This window comes from Falco rusticolus, chromosome 1 (assembly GCF_015220075.1).
Source record: "Falco rusticolus isolate bFalRus1 chromosome 1, bFalRus1.pri, whole genome shotgun sequence".
Taxonomy (NCBI): domain Eukaryota; kingdom Metazoa; phylum Chordata; class Aves; order Falconiformes; family Falconidae; genus Falco; species Falco rusticolus.
In genome coordinates this window covers 16,886,048-16,903,537 of record NC_051187.1, presented here as the reverse complement: position 1 = coordinate 16,903,537, position 17,490 = coordinate 16,886,048, and the positions used below count along the sequence as shown (strand labels likewise).

Here is a 17,490-nt window from a genome sequence, read left to right as displayed (position 1 = left end):
ACAGCACTTCACAGCACAAACATGATAAAAAATATCCACCTATGACAAATAGAAAAGCTGTAAATATCTAACGTATGTCCCAATAATGATTGCCTGCCGATCTATATTTCCTGCAGAAACATTCAGTTGCTTAAATGCAAATAAATGCAACAACAAAGTGATAGAAGTAAAAAATTAAAAGCTGGAATGCTACAAAATTATTTCTGACAGTAAAATTTTTCTTGAAAATCTGACTACAACAATATTAAAATGATGCCGATGAGTAAAGCTAAAGAAAAATTGTGCTTAGTAGAAAAAATATTTGCTCTCATTTACATGGAATTATTTTTAGCTATGTTTATTATTTTAGAAATGTTCTATACTGTTACATCTTCATTTTGTGTTGCCTCAGACCTATAAGAGAGGTACATGCTTGTCGTCTGAACTGCATAGCCCTGGGGATTCAGTAAATGCACCCAACAACTAGGGCCGCTCCTTCCCTATGCCTTCAGGAAAGGCTGTACAGTGCATGCTGAATTTCACTGGAGCAAAACAGCGTCACGTTTAATAAGTCATTTTAAAACCCCATAATTTTATGGTGCTGCTGTACCAATCCAGAAATTCAACAAAGTCACCCTCCGTTCCTCCAGCCCTCGGCAGCAGGACACTCCTCCTGCAGTAAAAGGGAGTTGTGTGCACACAGGACTGCCGTAGCAGGCCAAAAGAGCACAAAGAATGCAGTCAAGCATCAACATTATTTCTACAGCTCAAGCAGTTGTTGATTCACTGTCAAAGGACAAGCAACAAATAAGCCAAAGTTTAAGTCCGCTAGAAATATCAAACATTTTTCATACAGCAGCATCCTGTCCTCAAGTTACCTTGCCACATGTGGACAGTATATATTCATTCTTGTAAGGAAATGCATATAAGGAATCAAACCCTGGAATTATTGCTTCAATAGAGCAGCTTCACTTAGCACTGACAATTTAACTTTAAATGCTAACTTGGCTGTATACCGACAGCTATGTACAAATCACATCCTACTGACTATTCAAGGAATATTTTCTACTGCAATTAATTTAAAGAAAATTAATCATCATCACCACAATTTCACAGCAAACACCCTCTTAGGAATCAGTCTGAGTATTTCCAGCAGATCATCCCAGGCAAGGAGGCACTTTCCCTTGGTCAACACCCAGAGCGTGAGCTTGGCAGCCCTCAGGACCCCATGCAAGGCACATCCTTTCAGTTAAGTATCTGTCTTTCCACGGGCTGCCACGAAAGAAATTTTCAGATGACAGCTCAAGAGCTGTGCAAGTAATACATTAAAGCCAGTTTAGGCTAAGGTTTATTTTCCCTGTAAGCATTGTCCCACTTGCCTGTGCTCCCTCTCCAGCTTGGGCCACAGCCCAGGACACATGCAGAAGGAAGCACTTGCATTATTTTTGCTCAAATATTACAGACTCAGGGTCCAAATTCTGGATCACGACTAAACATGAGTCAAAAAACCTTCTAGAGTTAATCCTAAATCAGCCTTTTAAACTCCCATTGGAGAAACATAAAAGAAAAAAAAAAGTCTTATGTCTCAATTTAAGCTGCTAGTAAATCTATTAATTTTACTAAGGGAGCTGCAAAAACCTGAGGATGTCGTGGCTCTGGTAGTCAGGCAGCAGAAGTTTATTTACAAGTGCAGCATTATATTAGATAAACGCTGCATCCTGATACATGGAAAATATAATCGCTTGGTTCTGCCTTCATACCTGTTTGCTCAAGGTCTGCAACGAAACTGCCATGGTATCATCCACCCAAAACCCAAGCCACACATTTCCAGGCATTTTATTCCACAAATAATCAAAGGAAAAAATGGATTAAGTTGAGGAGAAAAGTGAAGAAGGAAAACAACAATGGGCTTTGTTGTCGGATGGAGGGAGCGGCTGCCGTGCCTGCCTGGCTGGGGTGTATTCCCAAGCCAGCCATCATTAACAGACTCACTTCCACAGAGAGAAAAAGGGAGGCCTGGAAGTGCCGGACAAAAGAAATCCCAGCAGACAAAGGAAAAACAAATTAAAAGCACCATTATAAAACACAGATGCTATAAGGAAAATAAACTTCACAAGATTTACTGGGTTTTGACAAAGCTGGACATCTGTGGAAAAGCCATCAGGAGTAGCTCCCAGGTCCGGCTTGGCCCTCAACCTCCTCGCTGTCCCCACCGCTGTCGCCACCCCAACGTTAACTTACTGACAGCTACAAGTTTTGTTCAGTGGTATTTTACTTACAATTGTTGTAAAACCTGTAGAATACACTTAAGGCCTGCATGTGGGATTTAAAGATTTGATCAAATCAGATGTTTGTAAGTATTCAAAGTGTGGTTTTGGATAGGAAAGGAAAGCTACACCTAGGTGCTAGACTTGCCAGCTTGTAACACTGTATAAAAAAAGCATTCAACCAACTGAGAGCAATTAATATAGTAAACTTGTCCTCTTCTGATCAACTAAAAGCCTTGATGAATTCAGGCCAGGTTTCAAATTGGTCAGCATTTGAACTGAGTACTTCAGGGCACTGCTGTCAGAGATCATCTCTGAGGAGAGAGGAAGAAAAACATCCTGATTTTTGCAGCTACTAATGACATAAATATACACCAAGCCCCAGGGCAGCAGATACACTCCCCCCAGCCCCAGGAGCTCCACTGTGAACACAGCACGGGGCAGCCACTGTTACGCTAAGGCGCTTCATTCGACCCTCTAAGAATTACGTTGACACAGCCCCACTGCTCGCCCTGCTGTGGCTTTGTCCTTCTCTCAAGTCCACACATAGTACCACATTAACACAACCAAATCACTTCTTCCCCGATGTAAACCTAGCTCTAATACATTGGCACCACAGATCTGCGCAGGCAACAGCCTCAACATGGGAAGGGAATCCAGGAATTCACAACCGAGCTTCAAACCAAAAGCGCACCCTAAGGGATGCAAACACCAACTTACTACCAAACTGAAAGTAAATCATTTTACCCATTACATGTCCCCTGGCAGTTTCAACTGTATATGGCACATTTCCTCCATTCAAGTGTTGTGGGATCCTCTTCTGCACAGAGAAATTCCACCCTGTTAGTGAACAAAGCTAAAAGGACCTGGCCCAGATGTTTTTTTCTGGTAGGCAAATAATGATCACAAGGATTTTAGTTTCTCTAAACACTTTACATGAAAAACCAAAGTGGTATCGAGCACCTCTCAGCCTCATATTAAAGTGATTCTATGTTGATTTTTTCCATTTTTCTTCCATTACTCCAATACAAAAAGCTTAGTAATGCAGCGTCATTAAAATTCAAACCCCACTTGATTAGCTTTTATATCTTACAGTATTTAACAGACCACATTTCAAAGCGTACCACGTAGTCTACTGACATTAACACTACATATAAACATCTTTAGTTTGGTAAATAAAAGTGTAGTAACTCCAGGCTATGCAATCCTGTGGAGGCCGAGATACACAGAAATGAACTGTGTTTGGCCATTATTTCTGTTTAGTGTAATACTGAAGATTCCTCAACTAAACATTCGCTAATCATATAATGCAAGGGAAATAAAACCCTTTCTAACTGGCAGACAGAAAATGGCAGGCAAAACAGAAGTGTCATGCTTGTGGTAGTTTATTTTGCTTTGCTTTTTTATTCAATACAAAAAGTTTCCCGGATGAGAATGGAAAGCTTCCCAGCTTCGGTTCCAAGACTTTCACCCTCATTTCTGACCTTTTCTCAGACATGTTCCAGTATAATCTGTAATCTACTACAGTCGGAAGAGGAAACAGCAGCGCCCTGGTGAGAAACGCTGCCTTGTGACCTGGACAGAGAACGCCGCGGAAGCAATGCTGGCTCGCAGAAATCGTTTGGAAGAGCTTGACAGACAAACTCAATAGCGTCCCGAGAAACATGCTCAGCACCACGAGCACTAATTGCTGCCAAAGGGGGCTTTTTAAGTTTTGTTTTATTCAGTCAAACGTGTTTTATCTTTCTTTGTAATATGTTACACATTTTCCTAGAAAAAGTCAGGAAACTAATTATTTTAAGCTAACGGTTGCTTCTGAATTAAAGGTACATCACAGTTTCCTTGAATAGCATCCTACCATATTTAGACTTATTTCACACCATGACCCTCCATATTTCCAACACAAGTAGACCCACTAAAGGAAGAACACTATGTACTACCTACAGCACATATACGCACATGATCTAGCTACTTAGAGCAAATTTTTCTCTCAGCTAAACTGGTGCAAGTCCAAAACCTATCACTAACTTGATTCCACTGAAACAGATGGGAGAAAATAAAGCAGCCAGTTATTTTCACAATGTTTAAAACTGCTTGATATCTAACCTTTTGAAACACAGCTGCACTAAATCTCATGATTGTCCTAAGAAAGCAGAACTTGCTCTCCATTTGCATCCGGGCAAGGCATGTGATGGTGAGAGGCGAACCTGTAAGTCAGAATACTCTACCCAGACATGCAAGCGCCAGTCCAAGTGTCTCAGCTGCTGTGGAGGCAGGGTCCTCTGCCCTCTCACCCAAGCTCCTTCAACTTCAGCTCTTCCAACTGCTCATCTGTGTCATCCACTCAAAATCCGAACATGGCCTCATAATGCTCCTTTCCTCCTGAAGTTTCTCTTTCTTCTACTATCTTCGGTTTCAAAAACTTGGTCTCTCCGTTACAAAGCCTCCCACTGATAACTGAAAACCTCCTCAGCAAAGGTTAGAAGAGAGAAGGAACTGCTACAACCTCTTTGCTGCCCGTTACCTCTCCCCGGCTGAGGACAGATTATGTGAGAACAGTTCAAACCTCAAGCTATACCTAGGATTTGAACCTGTCCTTTATTTACACAATCAGTGATGTATGGCTTGCCATTTCACCTACCTACATGGGTATTTCTTCTTTCCCTGCATGGAAAAGAAATTACATTGACAGTCCAGAGTAATCAGAAAGGAGAGGAAGCCACCTCTGCCAGAAGCACCAGTGCCCCAGGGCCCCATGGCACCTCTTACCGGCAGCTGCGAGGGACATACACAGCGTTAACTGCCTGGTCTAAAAAATGTCTCCTTGAAAATCTGACACAAATGTCTGCTTCTTCCCTTGCCGTCTCCCCCCCTCATTTTGTACAGACACCAATTTACTGTGCTAAAGCTCCTCAAAAAGAGCTGCACAGTAAAGGTGCCTTGAAGCTTTTCCTTAGAAAACATCCCCTCCACCACCACACATGCAAGTCTGGCATAATAATCATCTTTCAGGACTTATTTAACTAAAAATATTGTTGGTGCAAAGCTCAAGTCCATTTATGGACAAAACTTGAAGTAAAAACCAACAACAAAACTTGTTCGCCAGCTGTTGGCTCCAGACTTTTCACGGCCATGAAGCAGGCAGCAGCAGTAACACTTCAGCTGGTTTGCTCCAGATGGTGGTTACCGGCAAAATCGGCCGAACTGGCCTTTCTGCTCTTAAAAGGCCAGTAAATGCCAGCCACAGCCAGGGTGGGGTCCAGACATCCCATCCTGTTTGTACCAGACCTTGCACCTTCGCCTCTTCACAGGTTAAAAGACTGCAAGATGAGTTTCTTGTAACTACTACAGGTATAGCTGCTGAATGTTTTGCAAACAAGTGTGAAGGTGCACTGCCCATCCTCCCCGGTGCATGGCCATAAGCCAGCTCGGGACCAGAAGCTATGGCTGTAGCTACCACAGCACTGAACTTGAGTTTGCAAACTCTTCCAAGGAGAAGGACTATGTGAGCTCAGACTTAACACTCCACTAATGAGGTTATCGTACAAGGCAGCTTCTAGGCACTGAGTTAAGACTCTGTTACTCCAATTTCTTGCACATGGGAATTTTACTAACACTGTCTGCTGGTGAGTGATGAAGCGCTTGAGAAAACAAGTATGCACTATTACTGCTCCTTGTCATGTCTATCAATCATAATTTATATCAACAGTTTTGAATTCAAAGCTTTCTTTCACGGATGACTTTTGAGATGCTTTGGCTTTGTGAACTTTAGACAATTTTGGTGCCTCAGACTTCTCTTCAAAATGATACAAAATAAAATGATCTTTATGAACTTAATTTTTTTGTATTGGGATGTCACAGCCATAAAAACTGGTCACTTTGTCTTAGAAACTGCAAAATGACTGGTCTGGGAAGGACACCTCTGTATGCAGCTGTGCTGGGTAAGGACACGGGGAAAGTTTAATAGCAGCCCCTTACCAAAAGGGCTTCACTTATTAGAACTCAGTACTGATGATAAACTGTATCTTAAGGCTTTTTTTCACCCCCACCTTTTTACCTACACCTTATGTTCCCTTGCTCTAGCTGCAACAATTAGCACAAATACAGCATCTGAATTCAATCCAGGCTGAATACACAGCATTTATCCTTAGTTATGTGGGGGGAAAAAAAAAGTGCCTTGAGAACCACTGCGTATGAGGACTTGATAATAATATCCATGCATAATTGTAATAAACGGCTTGTCTGAAACACCCATAGAATAGGAACTGAAGTAAACCATAGCAATCTCTCTCCCTCTTCCACCCACCACACACCCTCGGCAGCTCTGCTCTTTTACCCATGACTGTTAAGGATGTTTTCTGGCTCTGTGACAGCATCGTGACTCAGGTCATGAGAAGTGTCAAAGATGCATTTCCTTGAGATGGGAAAAAGCAACTGATTTTAACAGCCCACAAAGACTTAGCAAAAAGAATAAGCCTCATCAGCATGTTTAAGGGTAAAGATAAACCTTTTAAAAGATACAAGTATATTTTATTTCCAATCTTAATGCTTACGTCTCTTTCCATGAAGCGTTTACATTTTTCAGACTACCAAAAATGCACGGTTGATTTAAATGCCTTACTTAATAATAATAAACAAAAAAAAAAGACAACAAGGGCAGCACCCATTTACTGCGTAATCAATCACAATCACATACACAGGGAATCTGATTCAGACCGCAGGCACGAGGGATCAGCCCTGGATTCCCTTTCAACAACGGCTGTGCCCCACAACAGCCACTGCCAGGGTGTTTGGGCTTGAACTCAGCAGGTCCATCAGATAAAATGATTGTTCCCACCAGCTCTTGTCCCCATTCCTTTCCCTCACTGGTTACTAACACAGAGCTTTACATGCTTTCACCTTCCTTCATACCAAACCTTACTTGTCACACAACACCCTCAATACTTAAACTTCCTCCTTCAGCTGATACAGTCTCTTGAAAAACTCTAGATTCTACTTTCTCACCTCCTGATCAAACATATTACAGGCTTGTATCAGGTGAGCAAAGCTACTTTTTGTCATTTCACCGATTGCAGCTCCCTCAACCCACTTACATTCCTTGACCCACCAACAAATTTCTGGACCACGCCATCTCCCCTGTACTAGACCTCTTTTCCTGACCTAATCCTGGCCTTTCCCCTTTTGTGCTTTGGATAGGAACACCTTCAGAAAACCTTCCTCGCATCACTCCTTCAGCGACTGACTCTTTTCAGCCAGCTTGTTATTTCAAAGCTCGCTCTCAGTGACAGCTTTTATACTGATCACACTCATTTCCCCTTAAAACACTGTTCTATGCAAGGGTATACAAGGTATAAACAAGCTCTGTACAAGGGTATCCAGTCCTCTGCACAGAGCCATAAAGCACCTTGAGAAGCCATAAAGCAGTTGAGCACCCTCCTTCTTGTACATCACTAATGTCGCTATTTATCAGTTTCCAGTTGGTAACTACAAAATCCTATCAAAAGGCATGTGTAATATGCAGTATGACTTTATTACTCATGATGTATGAGAAGGAAATACACTAGCCTGTCCTTTATATACATGGTTAAATGGTGAGATTCGCAGATGGAAAAACATCTTTCTGTATATTCCTGTATATTAAGAGGAAGTAATTGAGGGAACAGTTGAAATAACAATAGAATCCCAAAATGTCATTTTATTAAGCCATTTTCAGCGAAACACTTAAAAATCCAGTTACTATTTCTCCTTGGACTCCCTCAGTGCATGCCTCTGACACATCAACACTTGACCCTATAGAAATTCTCTTCAGTTTGATGTTACCAAGACTGAAATCATCCATCTTGACAGGAAAACTTCAGTGGGACGCTCACATCTGTGGTAATCCAACTCCTCTCTGCCTTCCACCTTCCTTTCACCTCACGATCCATCGTTGACATCGCGGTCTCCTGTGCACTACCTATTACTTCCCCTCCACCTGCCTACCCACAGTCTTTCTGGAACAGTTTGCTTTGGCTGCTGTATTCATTGGGCTAAATCACTCAGCCCTATATTTTTACAATTCATATCTCAAGAACCGTAATTCCCTTCTGATGTCAGTCTCCTTCAATTTTCAATTTATCTGGAATACTCGCAACTCCTTTTTCAAATCTAAAGGCAGACGTACATTTGCCCCAGTCTCAAATCTACACTGTTTACAAAAGCCCACTTCTAAAACACTTTATGTACAGACACAAACTTCCCTTGTGACAGAATTTATCAGTCTACTTCCCTACTTATCTGAAGGGAATGGATCTTTTTCTTCCACTTCAGAAACTATCCTAGATATACCACCCACTTCTTTCACTCCACTGATTCTCCCATCCATTACAAAAAAAAATAGAAAGGGGTTGGGGGGGGGGGGGGGGGGGGGAGCTTAAAACCACAGCTCATTTACAACCAGCAAGCTCCTGACCAGTACCAAAGCTGGTGCTCAGGGTCAGCTGCTCGTACCTGCTCTCCCTTGTGTCATCGGGGGCTGCTGTAACTGCTGGCTCGGGGGCCTTGTGCAGCCCTTCCACTGCCATGAGCCCTCGCACTGCCCTGCAACCTTTCCATGAGGAAGTAATGGTCTCCAATAGTCGTTAGCAGAATTACCACCAGGTAAAAAAAAAGTAAGAATTTCCCAACTGCCTTAAAAACATGAAGAGAAACTTCAAATGCGGGCACGAACTCGGGGAGTGGCGGCTTGGTCTGGACGGCCCGCTGCCTGGGGGGCTGTGAGGGGCTGTGAGGGGCCGGGTGGGCAGCCCCTGCCTGGGGGGCTGTGAGGGGCCGGGCAGCCCCTGCCAGAGGGGCTGTGAGGGGCCTGAGAGCCAACAGTCCCTGCGTGAGGAAGGCAGGTGGCCCACTACCATCCCCACGCTTTGGGAGGTGTCTCCCCCCTGTCACCAAGCCAGCAGGAGCACCCTGAGGAGGCTCTGCAGGGTCACCGCTACACAAGAAGCGCTGGGGATATAACCACAGGATCGCTTCGGCTGGCGAAGCCCCTGCAGACCGTCGCGCCCAGCCCGGCGCTGCCAGACCCAGCGCTAGCCCCAAGCGACACGGCGACACGGCTCCTCCAGGCTCCCAGGGCCGGTGGCTCCCCAGAGGCAGCCTGTTGCGAGCTTGAGTCGCGACACAAAAGTCTCCCGGATGGAATTAGGGCTGGCGGGAGGGGCGGCGAGGCCGGGCGGCGGCACGGCGGGGGGAGACCGCCCCCTGCCGGCCGGCCCCGGCCTGCGGGGGGGGAGGGGGCGGGGCGGGGCGGAGCGGGGGGGCGGGGGGGAATAAGCATTTACAGACAAATTTAGACTTCTGGGCGAAGCTGGGAAAGAAATTATTTGAAAGGACGTTTAAATAAAAACATAGCCTTGTGTGATGCTGTGGAAGAGCAGAGTGACTAAACAAATAGGAATATTAAAAGCACATTAAAAAAAATGGTGCCTATCCTGCAGCTGTATCTATACATTTCTAGAAACTATTTTCTGTCCGGTGAAGCTGGAGTTTACAAAGAGAAAAATTAAAGCTTAATAGAGAATTTTCAAACAACTGTTTTCAACTCATGTTTACAGCAGCAGCCCTCGAGTTACACTCTGGAAAGGAACTGCCCTCCAGTGCTTTAAGTTATTATACAGTTAATTTTCTTTGAAACTATTTTTGTCTGCCTCTCTCTAAATAGGTGGTTTCTTAAGTGAGTGTTACTTAAAGGAAACCAATCTGTTTTTCAGGAAGGGTTGATGATGTCAGTCCTTTCAACTCTGCTTTCCCATAAGAATTCTTCTAGTAAAAGGAGTTTCACTCTGGGAAATAGTGAAAAGTAACATGAAAATATTTAAAGCATCCCACACTGCATGTTTATCAAACTTCTAGCTTGATGCTTGGATTTTAATCGTGTTGTGATTGTGACAAATGAAGAAAAAGTGAGAGGAAAACCTTCCTGGTTTTTAAAATCAAAAGATTTTGCAATGAAATGTGCTACACTAAATATTTATAAAGAGCTAAATAAAAGTCTCAACACAATATATACAGAACGACATGTTTTTTCATAATTCTAGATTTATGTGCTGCATTTCAGCATAGGTATTAAATCTGAATCAGAACCACTGCATATTATGAATGGTCTTTTGGCAAAACTCCACCATCCAAATAAATACTTCAGTCCCTAACAAAATGACTGGACAAATTCAGAGAGTATCATGTAATTATTGAATGTTTTCAGTAGGTGTGGATGTGTAGCTATAGGCCCAATGTGTGCTTAACTTACTGTATTACTGTTTGTTCCGATAGTAGAAATTCCTGCAGTCAACAACAGAAAAATCCTCCGCATAGAGCTAGAGAGACTTTAACTTACTGGTGGTGCAAGAAGCAATGCTAATAACATTGCGTGAATTTTAATTTGCAGAGTAAAAATAGTAAGTGTTATATATAGCTTTCAATTTTCCAAGTAAAGCATTACATTTTTATAGCTAAATGCTCCTTGCTATTCACATATAGGTGTCCTGAAGATAACATGGGATACGTTTGCAGAATCCAGGACATAGTTCTGTTGTAACTACTCATCCACGAATCCACACAGTGTACCTGTGAGACAGGTAAGTACCATAAGCCCCATTTTATACAAGTAAGAAGGTCACATAAGGCCACATTCTACCCTAATGTTCAGCCCCACAACCAACTGATGTCGTAATAGTCTTATAATAGTAAAAGCCCATAAAAGGATCCCAACCTAACTCCAATATTACTGACACACACTCTGGCAATCCAACAGAATGACAAAAATATAACTTCGCTGGATTACCAGACAGAATAGCCTAAACAAAATCTGTGTTAGCTATAAAAGGTGCAAAGGAAATATCTTTTTATCATCCTCTTTTTAACAGTTTACTTCATTCTGCTAAACAGAACAAAGCCAAACTATGATTCATTTGGAAATGAAATCATCCCCATCCCCACCCCCAGTAAAGGCTTACATTGTGCGGGTAAACAGTTCCTAGGGTACTCTGAACAAAATGTAAATAGATTGCCTGGCTACTATATACATAGCAAACAGTTTCATTTTGAAACTAGGAGTTAAAAAACAAGCGAGAAAAATATTACAGAGCTTGAACTCTGAAAATATTTACAAGAACAACAGCTAATCACAAGTTAGCATCAAGAGGTTGCAATTGCTAACCAAGAAAGAAGATAATAAGCAAGCACTTCACTCACAGAAGTCCGGTCTTCCGGCCTAAGCTTGTAGCAACGCTGTTGTAATGCGAAAAACATTAGCAGAAGGATTAACAGCAGTTTTTCTAACTCAAGGTTTCTTGAAACTTTCCTAGATTACAAAGGACGTAACAGGAAAATCATAATGACATGACTCCATAGAAAAGAAATTCTCCAGCGATAAAACCAGTTTATCACCATCTTCTCCCAATCTGTTACCTAATCAACAATTTGTCCCAGTGTAATACTGGTGTTCTCCAGGACATCCTCTTTGGCTTTATTTCCATTATAATCAGCTGCATTTGGAGGGATGATTAAGGAAAATAAGTTATTCTTCTTGAAGAAAACTACAAAATTAAAGTAATTCCACACACCGGGAACACAGATTGTTATTCTTGTTACATAGTAGAAAGCTGATAGACAAAATCAGCTGAATAAAATTTACTAGGGGTCACAGATGAGTTAAAAGTAAAGCAAAGAATTAAACCCAGAACCGCTCTTTTCCATTCTGAATACTAGTCTACTCTCCTGTCACCAGACCACCGTAACTCCTCCAAACAACAAAAAATAAACATTATAATATGATATGATAAAGAGCTGTTACAATCTGAGTAAACACATCTTAGCTCACAAATTAAAATAATCACTGGTCTCTGGCTAATCCAGCTGCTACACATGCACACAAAATCCCTCCACTGAAAGTCACTGTTAATTTTAGTGGTTTTTTTTCCAAGTTGATAATAAATGGCTTTTTATAAAAGGCATACAATATGGTTCGATATCCTGCCTGCCTTCAGCCAGGTAAGCTGAAAGATTACTGAAATGAAAAAGCAACAATAATATTACTGAAAACATTACAACATTTTACCAAATTGATTATTTAAAACCAAATTTATTTTATTTTTAAAGACAACTCTCCTAACTCCTCCATACAATCCCCACAAATTCCTCATGGAAAATTTTCTTATGAAGGTTTGCAAGTTGCTAATACACAGCTTTACTGCGTGCCCAGCTTCAAGTCCTTCTACACTGTGAGAACGTGATGAGCCTAATCTGCATGAAGTTCTCCAAAAACTAAGGTTTTATTCTCTGCCTTAATTCTTGGCGTTCATGTGCAGCCTTCAAACGGTGCTAACTGTTTAAACAGAGCTAATTTTCAGGCAATGATAACTGCACAAAGATCTTGAAAAAAATCTGATTTATTATATATCAAGACAGACACTTGAGAACTGAAGCCTTAAAACTCTTGAGATGCTCCCATAAATGTTACTGCCTTTCTCTCAGTAACTCATCTATGCATGTCTTTCTCCTACCTAGAAAATCTGTCCACCCCTGAGGATCCTAGAGAAAATGAAACTGCTGTTTCTTCCTAAAAAAAGTGTGTCAAATCTATTCAAAACTTCAAACATACCTAAGAGTACTGTAAAGGCAACAACTTACTGCCATTTCCCTTGACAGAAAACAGAATTGGTTGGATGAAAGCTACACAAATTGATAGTTCCTTCCTCTCCTCTACATGATGTCAACAGTTAAAAGGGATCGGATGTGCCACAGCAAACCTTTACAGCACTCCCCAGCCCGTCTCAAGCCTGACATGCTGAGCTGCTGTACAACGATGAGTTAGAAAGTAAAATGGTAGATACACAAATGTCTCCAAGGAGGAGGAAACTACAGACTGCATTTTGGGTGCCTTCCAGTGGCTCCAGGCAGAAGAGCATGGCTCCAGAACAGCTATGCAGAAAACTTTGTTTAGGAAAGTCCAAAGAAAGGAGAAAATACACAGGCTTCTTCTGAGACAAGTCTGGTTCCCTTAATAATCATCAAGTCATTAAAATGTTCCTTTGATTCAGAAATCCCACAAAGGTTCTCTCTATAGCAGCAAAGACTATGACAGCACATAGTTGGGCTTTCACAAGTGCTTCTAATCCAACTCATAATTAGGGCACAGGAACTGTTCCTTGCCATTTTTAATACTCTCAGACTGGAAAGGGTGGCTGTCCGTACCCAACTGCTATTTAAACCTTCCCTTCAATGGAAGCTGTGACTGACTCCCCATAGAAAGGAGGGGTAAGGATGCAGCAAATCCTCAGTCCAAACAAAGCAGCTTCTAGTACAGACATCATGAAAGAGAAGGGCAAAAAGAAAGGCAAAGACGAAACTGAAGAAGCTGGGACAATGATGATTTTTGAACCTTTTTTTAGAAGCCCCTCTTCATGTTCTTTTAGCTTCTCCAAAGCACATCCACCACGGCAGTATGACGTGCAGATCAGTTCTTACAATTTTTTTTCCCTTTGTTCATTATTTGTCACATTGCTCACACACACAAACGTGGTCAAAAGTCTACGCCTTTAACTTCACATTGCCTAGCTTCCACATTTCTCCTCAAACAGTATTTACTGTGGACATCCAGATGTGCTTCATGATCGAGGTTGACGAGCAGTGAGAAATTTAGGTAACTGCATTTGAATATAGACCAGATTACTGACCACGTGCTAGCCGGAAACGAAACCTGAAGACCCCAAAACTTTCAGTTTAGTGTGGAAATTATTAACACATCTGTGATAGCATAGTTTACTTAAGCAAGCTGCAAAACTAGAACTATCTTTCTGAAGTATTTGTACCTTGGCTCATTCCTATAATATCTGCATACATTACATATTTTTGCACAATACATGCAGCACCTTATTTTGTGAAACTCATTTGTTGGTGGCACAAACTACATGGGCAAACAGAATGAATCAAATCAGTTCTTGTGATCTCCAGTAAAATCAGTATTTCTGTTGTGAAGCTGGAAGACTATGGGGATCTTTAGGCCAGCATCTCCAAAGGTATGTAGGAAAAAAATCTTTTTGAGTCAGGCAGCTACACAGCAAGCAAGTACTGAAATATCTTAGAGGATATGGGCATTAACAACTCAAGAGGAAGGGTTTCTGAACAATGTAAGGGGAAGAAAAAGAAGTAAAAAAGGGATTTACCATGGAGCGGTGAGCCAGACGGGCTGCTTGACAGGCCTGGAACAGGGCTACAGCGTCCTCCTTGCTTAGATGTCAGCTCTTGCTCGATCTCTTCCAACCCTGCACTCTTTTGGAATCGGCTCATGCGATTTACCACCCGGGGTGACATGTGTGTTCGGACACAAGGTTGGCCACCATAAGGATTGATAGGAAAAACATGAGAAGTGCCACGAAGCGTGCTGACCACAACCCAGCGACAGTCATGGCTGAAGGAGATATCCTGTACCTGGAAAACAGAGGAGTGAAATGGGAATGTAGTCACCAACATACACACCTCTAAAAGGAAATAAGACTGTCATGTTTTAAACAGACACAAAGCTAAATTGGAAATGTGAATAAAAACTTGATACACGCCTAACTTGAATACTGGCATATACACCAATGAACTTAGTACTCAATATATACAAGCTGCAGTATAATACCCAGTTCCAAATTCCGTGTACTTTTCAAAATATTCTGAGATTTTTCTTTTCAACAGGCCTGAACTTATGAAAACAAACCATGTTGCAAAGTACTACAGAAAGCCACAAGAGCTTGGTGTAATTTTCAAATAGAATTTAGTTCTAAAAAGAGTTTGGAAATCATTTCAATTACATGCTTTGTTATTTGCTTGTTTACTTTAATTTTTAGAGATTACCCAGAAAGGGGAAAAGGTCGGAATGAGAAGAAAAGAGATCTCACCACTGGGCCCAATTTTGACAAATACTGGCACTCAAAACTGTATTTTAAGTCAACAGAAATACCGTGTCCTGTATAACTTAGCAAGCTAAAAATCAATGCCCAGTATTTTCAAAAGCTGTCTGCAATGGTCTCTAATCCTGCTGCTATCAGCGTGTCCCTCCGTGGGACCACCATTCATCCAGGCATCCCTGGACGTATGCTCTTTGGATTTAAAATTTTGTCAAGAAGAAACCAAACAGTTTTGGCCATATCTCTGTATAAACCCACTCCATTTCACACAAGACAATCTTTACTAATCAGCTATTAAGAGTCCCCCGGAAAGGCTCCAGTTAGATTTAGTCTTACGCATACAAGTACTTATCGACCACTTGAGAAACACAAGTCTTACTTTACCTTAAAATGGTCAGTTGTGAAGCAAATACAAAAATACAGTTAAATATTTTCTGCTATAGTTATTCCTTCCATAGATCTCAAATACAAAGTCCAGAAGCATTTAATTCTCTTTTAAGTGTGCCTTAAACAATGCTTTGATGGAAAGCAAATTCTTGTTCCTGACGGAATGCTTTAAAAGAGAGATTAAAGTTTGTTTCCAACACCGTACTGGCAGACAACTCAAGAAAACAATTAGTCTAGGTTAACATGATTTATCAGAGGAAAAAAATAATCCTAAAACAATTCTGCCAAAAATGTTTTTAAAGGTAAAAGCTGACTAAAAAGAACCACGTACGCAAGTGGGATTTAACACAGCAAACAAACATACAGACGAAGGATTAGTTTTCATTATATTATTAAACAGCATAAACTAAATAAAATTCTTTAAGATTTCACTGAAGCCAGTTTTACAATACACTAGGTACTCAAATTGGAGTAAACACTGATAAAATCTTGACAAATATTCCAGAAATGCACTCCAGCTATTCCAGACAAAAGCAGCAAGTATTCATCAAAGTGCAAGTTTCCAACTGAGCCCTGAAGCCTTTGAGATAAAAAAAGGATTTAAGTCTTGTGACTTGTGACAAGATATTTGGCTGACAGACTGTCACGACAAAAAATGCTTCATCAACATTACATAGATAAACTAAAAAACAGGGCTACACACCTGCTCTTTTCAACCACGGTGACATACCCAAATGATCTGCTAATGATACAGCTAAACAATCTCCCCAAAATCTGAGAGGTTTTGCACTTTCAGTGATTCTGGTATTACTGACATAAAGACACATAAAGACATAAAGCACTTAGAGCTCCTAGTTTGCCTACAAAGTGTTTCACCTTAATAGATTGCTCAAAAAGGATTAGAGACCCCACAGGGATTAACAAGAGCCAAAAAAAGAAACCCCAAAGCCATGGAGTCAGAGAAAAACTATGGCACCAAGAGTATTTAAATGCTTGCTGTTTAAGGAGGCAATTTCTACTGGTCAGAAACCAAACGTAAGGAGGCAATTTCTACTGGTCAGAAACCGTATACTGGTAAGAACCGTATACAAATTGCTATTCTCAGTTACAATAAAGATCACCAATATAAGAAAGTCATTAAGGCTGTTGGAATATAATTCCAATCCCATCAAAAGCCCTGTTTTCCAATAACGTCAAGAAAGGCCATGTTTGCCATTGGTCGTGACCCCTCTGAACGCATCACTGTTTGCAAAAATATTTGGTACTCGTTTTAGATCCAGCTTTAAATTCCCTTCCTGATCTCTAACGGCACCTCTCTGTCCAGCCTCCAGAAAACAGCTTTTCTCTTCCTTTCTCTTCCCTCTTCTGCTCACTCACTCCACCCCTCCAGCGCAAGCCGCCTTCTGTCTTGCTCCGCAGTGCCACACTCCCGCCCGCAGGGCATTCTGCCCTCAGCCCACAGCCATCTGCAAGGGACCTCGCCAGCCTCCCTGCGAACTGACACCTCTGAGCTGCACTTACAGGAGCGACACGGGCCGCCTGTGCCTCTTCAATCTCTTCACTCCTGCACTTCAACTGATTTCACAGCTAAACGCTTTAAACCAGTGCTTCCACTCACATCGACCACGTACCCTCTCTTATGTTATTTGGTACAGCATTTTTAGAGGACGTTTCTGTGAGATGATGCAGAAAAACTGCATCTCACAGTACTGCATAACATAAATGTGTATGTTTCTATACGAATACTCAGTTTTCAGTACTCATCCTTAGGATCACGTTGTTCTAAAAACGCACACAGCAGCCCTGGCATATGACAACACAAAGCAAGAAATGGGGAAACAATCACTGCAGGATGTTTTTTCTCAATGTAAACATTAAAAAGTATTCCTGATCTTCAGGAAGAAAGTTTGGAACAACGTAATCCAAAA

At 41.6% G+C, this 17,490-nt stretch overlaps 1 protein-coding gene across 9 annotated transcripts in view; it reads right to left on the bottom strand.

The window, feature by feature from the left end:
- Nucleotides 1–17,490, bottom strand: part of BCAS3 (BCAS3 microtubule associated cell migration factor) — a 370,061-nt gene that overhangs the window by 234,321 nt on the left and 118,250 nt on the right. For all 9 annotated transcript variants that reach the window (XM_037371381.1, XM_037371440.1, XM_037371432.1 and 6 more), the window contains exon 15: nt 14,447–14,711. In XM_037371381.1, the coding sequence (XP_037227278.1) occupies nt 14,447–14,711 (265 nt within the window). The remainder of the gene's footprint in view (nt 1–14,446; nt 14,712–17,490) is intronic.